An 8,849-nucleotide genomic window follows, 5' to 3' on the forward strand; every position below is an offset into this window, starting at 1 on the left:
TCAAACTCTATTTCGCCATACAAATAGTCGCGCAATTCCCTAGCCTGCAGTGATCTGTGATACACAATACAGCGTCTTAAGCTTGATGTAACAGAACATTTTATTTCTTTTTAATGAACACAACCTCCGGCATAACATACAAATCAACGAAAAGGACATTGTTTCATTGTTGATGTCCTGATATTTATCATTCTGTAATATGCGCATACGTATGTACAGAAAAACCTTCATTCGTCAATGTGTTATACAACAGTGCAAAGCTCTTCATTTGAGTGACTGAGTGAGTGGGTGGGTGAGTGAGTGAGTGGTGTTTAACGCCGCTTTGAAAAATATTGAAGTCATGTCAGCATTGTGGAGAAAAGCCCTAGGTGAGGCATGTCTCAGGGTTATACCACTTTGGTGAAACCCAATCTCACGGGTATGGTGCCAACAAACCTGATGAGGGCGATCTGGGATTCGTCCCCACAATAAGAGGTTCCTGTCGTCATGTAGAAGAAGCTCCCGGTTTCTCGCTTTCCTTCCAGACATGTTATTCACATAATCTAACCGGGAGAGTTCTTCTTACGGGAATTGATTTAAAGCCGGTTCAAAAACGTACTTAGAAAAGATTACAGGTTTGGTTGAAGTGAATGTTGCGTCTGTAGTCAGTGCATTGGGACATCGAATGTGACTTCCACATATCCAATGAGGTACGTACGGCCAAGAGTAGGATTGATAAAGTATGTTCATAAATGGACTGACAAGGGTAAATAGTATCATGATGATAACAGTTATTATGACCACCTTGACCCATGGGGACCTGGGGGACGCTGGAATCAGACATTGACACAAATCGGTGAAAAGCAGTGACCTGGTCTCCCAGCACACTTTAAACAGTTGATCATTTCGATCAAACGGAAGGGAATAAGTAAAACGGACACACATTGTTTATAAGAGAATGTTTATTTTTGTAGGAGAAGCCGGTTTCACTGTGAGGGTGTTGATCCTGGGTGAGCTTCTCCCGTCATGTGCTGGAAACAAAATAGTGAGCGAGTGAATGAGTTTGGATTAACGCCGCTTTTAACAGTATTCCAGTCATATCGCGGCGTGTCAGCTTAATGTGGGAGGAAAGCCCGAGGTGATGCAGGTCTCAGACGTTTACCATTTCGGTGAAACTCACGATCACGGTATGGTGATGACAAACCTAGAAACATAATCGGGGTAAACCGGGATTCCAATCATAGGTTTCTGGCGTGACCAAGGGACACAGCTCTGCACAACGAATCGCGGCGACTTAGACGACTGGGCCACCCGTGCCCCCGAAACAGATTAAAGGGTGTTAGACGGTATCCGTTTGGCGTACACACTTGTGAGTTATTTAAGATTTAACATTGCATCGGCATTGCTTCAGTCTCATTGAGGTACTGTACACTTGCAACCGACATCTATACCTGTTGTCCTCTGTATCCTCAATGGATGTGGTCAGTGGTCTGTAAGCACCATGCCCGTGCTGTTGGCCTCACCACAGTCGTAAACATCTACAAACTGCGTCACTACGGGCTTTCCTCCGACAGTAAGTTTCAGGTCGTGATATAACTGAAATACTGTTCATAGTGGTGTAAAACTCCACCCATTCACTCACACATACATGTTAGTTGACGGCGGTCTTACATAATCGAGTCAGGACCAGACAATCCAATGAGTGACAACATGAGCACCGATCTACACCACTGGGATACGAAGACGTGCATCAAGAAAGTCAACGAGTCTGACCTCTCGATCCCGATGGCCGCCTCTTACGACAAGCATGGGTTGATGAATATCTATTTTAACTCAACTCTTCACGGGGCCACATATACCTGATTTCCAGGTTAGACATGTTACTCGATGTTTTGGCATCAGAGTAAACACCACTTTAACTCAATGTCCTATCTTTATAATACCCATAGTGTTATGGTGAATACAACTTTTATTTAACAGTATTCCAGTTAAATCGCGGCGTGTCACAGTTTTATGGTAAATCACACGAAGCTATCCGTAGTTCTGTGTGTTTGGGACAGCCTCTGTGATCTAGTGGTAGTGCGTCCGCCCGGAGAGCGGAAGGTCAGGGATTCGATCCCCGGCCGCGTCATACCAAAAGACATTGAAAAATGGTATTTGTTGTTACCCTGTCTGACGCTAGGCATTAAGGGACTAAAACAAGGACTGGTCGGCTCGGAGTCAGGTATAGTGAGGTATTCATGTTAACCTGCAGCATGGTATCTCAGTGTGCTAGCACTATAAAGCACTATCAGTCCGGACAGTACATGCAGCCAAACATACACACGTGCATGCACTTCGCCATAGAGGTGTAATATTCTTGGACGCGACGTTAAACGTCATTTCACCTCACCTCACCTGTGTGTTTGGTATATTTATTGATGCGAAGCAGTTGTGGCTTAGTGAAGGACAGTGCTCGCAGGAAGTGACGGACTCACCTCTTTCAGGTACTTGGTCAAGAGGTCCGCCTCGTGCTGGGGGAGATCTGAGGACAAAGTACAGCGTAATAAATGCTATACACATGGACATTTAAAACAATTACACCAATTCATCGTATCAACGACGTGCTAAATTAACATTTTTCTTCAAACGGTTACGAACATGAAATGAGTCCGTTCAATCCGAAGTAACAAATAGTGCTCACTTATTATTCTGTTTAATCAGTTGGAGCCTTGTCCCCGGGAGGGGCAGTGTAATAGGGATCCCTGATTTAATCAGAAGGAGCCAAGCTTGTCCGGCGTCTTCATTGTTACGTCGTACCCTACCCAGGCTGTCCCCGGGAGGGGTATTGACTAGGGATCCCTGATTTAATCAGAAGGTGCCAAGCTTGTCCGGTGTCTTCATTGTTACGTCGTACCCTACCCAGGCTGTCCCCGGGAGGGGTATTGACTAGGGATCCCTGATTTAATCAGAAGGAGCCAAGCTTGTCCGGTGTCTTCATTGTTACGTCGTACCCTACCCAGGCTGTCCCCGGGAGGGGTATTGACTAGGGATCCCTGATTTAATCAGAAGGAGCCAAGCTTGTCCGGTGTCTTCATTGTTACGTCGTACCCTACCCAGGCTGTCCCCGGGAGGGGTATTGACTAGGGATCCCTGATTTAATCAGAAGGAGCCAAGCTTGTCCGGCGTCTTCATTGTTACGTCGTACCCTACCCAGGCTGTCCCCGGGAGGGGTATTGACTAGGGATCCCTGATTTAATCAGAAGGAGCCAAGCTTGTCCGGCGTCTTCATTGTTACGTCGTACCCTACCCAGGCTGTCCCCGGGAGGGGTATTGACTAGGGATCCCTGATTTAATCAGAAGGAGCCAAGCTTGTCCGGTGTCTTCATTGTTACGTCGTACCCTACCCAGGCTGTCCCCGGGAGGGGTATTGACTAGGGATCCCTGATTTAATCAGAAGGAGCCAAGCGTGTCAGGCGTCTTCACTGTTACGTCGTACCCTACCCAGGATGTCCCCGGGAGGGGTATTGACTAGGGATCCCTGATTTAATAAGAAGGAGCCAAGCGTGTCAGGCGTCTTCACTGTTACGTCTTACCCAGGCTGTTCCCGGAGAGGGGCAGTGTCCAGGGACCCCCCCCCCCCCCCTCCCCCGCCCCCCCCCCCCCCTACTCACGCTGCATCATCGTGGAGATTCTGCTCATGCCCACGGTATGGATGTACTGGGTCAGCTGGCCCATCTCTGCCTCCGCCATCAGTTCCACCAGAAGCAGCTGTTCATAGTGAGGCATGTGTTCGAATGTGATGGAGTTGTGGACCCTCTTGAGGAGACTCAGCAGGTCCGCGCTCACCACGGCCAAACCCAACACAACCAGACAACAGGCTATCTTCATTGTGGTCTGAAAAAATGTCTTCGATGTTACTGATTGAATGTGTCTGGTTTAACGCCATATCCAGCAATATCACGGCGGGGGACACCAGAAATGAGCTTAACAGATTGTAGCCATGTTGGGAAGTTTAACCACTAGGCTATCCACTAATGTAAGGACTATCTTGGGTTAAATATGATTGTGAACAAGGGTCAATTGCAGAGTAAGGGGTCATTCTGTGCTATGTCCTCCATTAACTCCATGTATTCATAGAACAGTAGTATGTCCTATGCCATGTCCTATTTAGTGTACGACACATTGTACCAATGGGATACCGGGTTAGAATTGGTCCTAAACAACCTTTCCCCTGTCGTGGTCTGGCTCGGTGTCTTGGTTGATGACATGTCTTCGTACGCCGACGGCGTGAATAGTTACTCACAACATCAAACACTGCATAATTGTTTGGTCCAGACTCGAATATTTACAGGTCTCCGTTATATGTTTGTTTGTTTGTGTGTGTTGTTTAACGCCGCACTCAGCACTTCCAGCTGAATGACGGCGGTCTGTTACCCATCGAGTCTGGACTAGACAATCCAGTGATTGATATCATAAGAATCGATCTACGCAATTGGGTTAGTATGACATGGATCAACCAATTCAGCGAGCCTGACCACCCGATCCTGTTAGTCACCTCTTACGACAAGCATGGGTTGCTGAAGACCTACATGTATTCTAGCCCGGATCTTCACGTTTCTCTCCGTCATATCGATAGACTATTGAAATGTTGCTGCGTGTGGCGTTAGACATACACGAAAAACACATACTACTCTGTTTTACTACTACCAATATTTATGAATTTAAAGTGTACAAATGGCTTTCACCGAAACCTACAATAGATAATGTTATAGTCGATATTTGGTATTTTGTTGGACATTCAAAGTTAAAAATGTTGTTTTCAGATCAATATTATAATATTAATTATGGCAATGACAAAATTCGAGTACAAATTGCACTGGATAATCATACTTCTAAACTTCTGCGCTTAACATCTGCCAGATCATATTGAAACAGATATGTACTCTGCAAAAGAAGAAACGCAAAAGTAATAAAATCGTAAACATTTGGCAGACAAATTAATATAAAAAATGAATTGATCATTTCTGCATGGATTGGGCCTTATTTGTGCAGAAAAAATGAGGAACTGTAGAAATTTAGTGAAAATATCGAAAAAAAAACTAACCACGTGAGAGCCTGGAGCCGAAACAACCAACATGACTTGCACGTGCAACATCACTTGTTGGGCTTTACAAATGTTGGGTTTTCATTTGCTTGCCACGACTGATTGAAGCCGAGCGTAACAATGCCGGCGGCCGACTGCAAACAATGGAATCACTTCAGCTGTAGCCAATTTATTATAAACTGACGTCCAAAAGAAACTTTACCAGAGTTTGAAATCACTCTTGCCCAAAAACAACAAAACATACATGCATGAAGTAAAGTGTATTGAGAAGATCAATATATCAACATAATCAACACTGAAAATTACAATCATACCGCGACCGAGAATGACGTCAGAGCCCCCCAAAGTTGGGTGTGGTACAAAACTCGAGCTTTCAGAATCATGGACAATAGGCAGTGTACATAAACAATCGCTCACGTTCAATAACAAGTCATTAGTAGCGTGTGTGACCACCAAATGCCTCAATACACGCAAAAATTCTTCGACGCACAGAAAAAGTCAGTCGTCTGATGAGGTCACGCGGGATTTGACGCCATTCTTCAAGATCAGTTCTTGCCGGTTGGCTGGAGAGTGTGGTCGTTGTCGAACACGACGATCCATCAAGTCCCAGAGGTGTTCCATGGGGGACATGTCGGGTGCGCGTGTAGGCCACGGCAGGACGTTGACGTTGTTGGCTGAGAGGAAGTTAGTGACAATTCTGGCTGTATGGGCTCTAGCGTTGTCATACTGATAAATGACACCACGTGGCTGCTGTTGGAGAAATGGTAGGACAACTGAACGAAGAATGTTATCCATGTACCGCTGAGCTGTCAAGTTTCCGTCAACGATGACCAGCGGTGTCCTCTCCTGCCCAGAGATCCCTCCCCACTCCATGACACTCCCTCCACCATATGGTACGACCTCCTGCACGCAACACGCCGCCGTTCGTTCACCCCTTCGGCGGTAAACACGTTGTCTTCCATCAGCCCTAAACATACAGAATCGACTTTCGTCAGTGAAGACAACCCTCTGCCAGTCACGTTGTTGCCAACGTCGTACAATCGGGGCCAATCTCAATCGCAGACGACGATGTTGCGCTGTCAATAGCTGTCCTCTGTATGGTCTAAAAGCCCTGATTCCATGAGCCCTGAGTCTCCTGGCCACTGTCTGTCGACTAACCGTGTGACCTAAGGCATTTGTCGCCGATGACGTCACTGTCAGGAAGCGATTTCGGAGGTGCAAGGTACGCAAGTACCGGACATCATGGGGTCATCATCGTGGTCACCCTGGGTCAGCCTGTTCTTGGCCTGTCAGCGGTCCGCCCTGTCTGTCTGTAACGTTGCATCAAGTTGGTAACGGCAACACGGGAGCAACCGAAGGTTCGTGCAATATAGGCGTGGGTGGCTCCCATCTGTGCAATACCCAAGGCTCGTTCACGTTGTTCGACTGTGAGTCGTGGCATTTCTTTTGTGGTTCTTTTATCACTGTGGATGTCTGACTTGCCGTTGCAATGTAACAGACGAATAACATTTTCTGCATACACTATTGTTGTATTTAGGTTATGTGTTTTAGATAGACTTCATCGAAAAAAACAACAACTTTGTCTGAAATTTATATTTTCAGTTGGTAAAGTTTCTTTTGGACGTCAATTTATCATAACCCTTTAAAGTCACGATATAACTGAAATATTGACGATGTGACTTTAAATTTGAACTCACTCACCCACTCAGCTGTAGCCAGGTTATTCCACGTAGCACCAAGCACCATTACAGGGCTGTGGAACCGTTATCAGACACACGGGACAACACGTGGCCAGATTCCGGTCGCCCACGTATCACAACTAGAGCACATGACAAATCCATACGGCGACGCCACTTACGTGAACACCACAGCCACCTCTACAACTACGGCAATACCAGGATTGCGTAGGATATAAGCCCAGACAATGGCGTGGGCCAATTTTGAACAATCGATTACCATCTGTTTATATTATTTATATAATTTTGTTTGTGAGGATCAATCCTGCAGAGAGATGCCTCAAAATGCAAGATACACAAAACGGTATGTCAAGTCGGTTTCCTTTTTCATCCTCCCGAATCGGCCTTTTCGCTTGGAAATTTCAAGAATTGACACTTGGTGCTTGTGTTTGATGAACTAGTAGACCCATGTCCACATAATACCCAGTTTTGCTCTTCAAAACGACGAGAATAATGGAAAATCACTTCACGGTCAAGGCGATTATTGCGCTGTAAACGAATCAAAATGGCGGACGTCTCTCCACTGTGACGTCGCACCTACAGCTCGGCCTCCAGCTGGGATTTCAATATTCATACGCACTGGTTTTTTGGTTAGGGTAGCTGTTGGTTGCTTTTTAGAAAACAATGAAGTCACATATGACTCTTCTTTTGGTATAATTATGCACTTTATAAGATTATTTAATATTTAAAAAAAGGTCAATATATCTCCTTAAAGTATGTTCAAACGGGCAAGAACCTGGTTAATTATGAGGTGAGATTATACGCGTAACACATTGTTAGGTTTTTTAATGAATAATTAGTCGTCTGTGGTATTTTATGTACTATTCGTAACTTAACATAACATAACCTACCTTCAGACTTGAGAAAAGAAGAGTGACAGATGGACACGGTCAATCCTGGTATTATTTGTACAAGATAAGATTAGGAATAAATACCGAATGAATATAAAGTAGGTCACTGGGAACGTGGTTAAAGTTCCCTTCATATAGGTTTTCACCTCTACATTGTCTTTTATGCCCGATGGTATCTGCTTCGTCGGATAATAGAGACTGGTTATTATATGGTGTTTTTGTTTTATACTTATATCAATATTAACTTAATAACATAATCACACTGTATGTCAATGCACGTTGGATCATATGATAAGAGCTCGGAGTAACCGTGATCCTGTCTTAGGGGCACACGGCTCATAAGGGGATTGCCTAAAAGTCGGGCCAAGAAAAGTCGGGCCGGGCCGGGCCAGCGGGTAATACTAAAAATGGATTGCAGAATAATAAAACGAAACGCACATATCCAGGCAGATCTCAAATGTCCACAAACGTATAGTTTTGCTCATTTAATTGAGTTTGAATAAAAATGCACCTTCAACAATATAATAAACTGATGATTATGACTACATACCGTGAGTCTCGTAGAAAAGTCAGTGTCTTGACTGTGTGTTTTCTTTGATTAGAATGCTTCTCACCGACCTTAGCGTGTAGGGGTGTGATGTCCTGGGCAGGAAACGACAGTGTTTTGACTACTCTTCTTTCATTAATTAACGTGTTAAGGTAATAAACCTTTACTAATTCGTGTAAAACCAACACAGGATGTTTCCTGGAAGTGGATATTCGCGAATGTCAAAGGACTGACACGACACGTGTTAATAACTGTCCAAGCACTTCTAAAGTTCCTAACATTCTTTATATCTAAAGACTAGTATTACATCTAATTATATACCACTTTATTGTCTCATATTTCAGTAGTTTAAGAAAACACAGAGCTCAAAGTGAAGCCTTTTTCACTCAACATTCTCAACATAGTCTCTATCAGAAGTGTTTGACTTGTGTTGGGTCCGACATGGCCCGGGCTGTCAAAATGCACTTTAAACACACAAATGTATCATCAAATGTCTTTAAATCTATAGGCTAGCATTATATCTACCTAAATACCACCTTATAGTGTCACGGTACATCGTATTTAAAGAAAGACTATGTTGAGAATGTAGAGGGAAAAGGGCTTCACTTTGAGCCCCTTGTTTTCTTTAAATACGATGTATCGTGACATTA

The 8,849-nt window shown here is 44.4% G+C and overlaps 1 protein-coding gene across 2 annotated transcripts; it reads right to left on the reverse strand.

Moving 5' to 3' along the window:
* Positions 1-923: 923 nt before the first annotated feature.
* On the reverse strand, positions 924-7,707 carry LOC139465439 (uncharacterized). 2 transcript variants are annotated; one of them, XM_071247154.1, is made up of 4 exons: positions 7,653-7,707; positions 3,633-3,855; positions 2,457-2,503; positions 924-1,010 (listed from the first exon to the last, which is right to left on the reverse strand). In XM_071247154.1, the coding sequence occupies exons 2-4, from the start codon at positions 3,847-3,849 to the stop codon at positions 966-968; spliced, it is 309 nt and encodes a 102-aa protein (XP_071103255.1). In that variant the 5' UTR covers positions 3,850-3,855; positions 7,653-7,707; the 3' UTR covers positions 924-965. The 2 variants fall into 2 exon arrangements, with proteins under 2 accessions (XP_071103255.1, XP_071103254.1); XM_071247153.1 differs by lacking the exon at positions 7,653-7,707 and adding an exon at positions 5,066-5,201.
* Between the last annotated feature and the right edge of the window lie 1,142 nt (positions 7,708-8,849).

The sequence above is a fragment of the Haliotis cracherodii genome, unplaced genomic scaffold (assembly GCF_022045235.1).
Source record: "Haliotis cracherodii isolate W230 unplaced genomic scaffold, xgHalCrac1.p SCAF_18, whole genome shotgun sequence".
Taxonomy (NCBI): Eukaryota; Metazoa; Mollusca; class Gastropoda; order Lepetellida; family Haliotidae; genus Haliotis; species Haliotis cracherodii.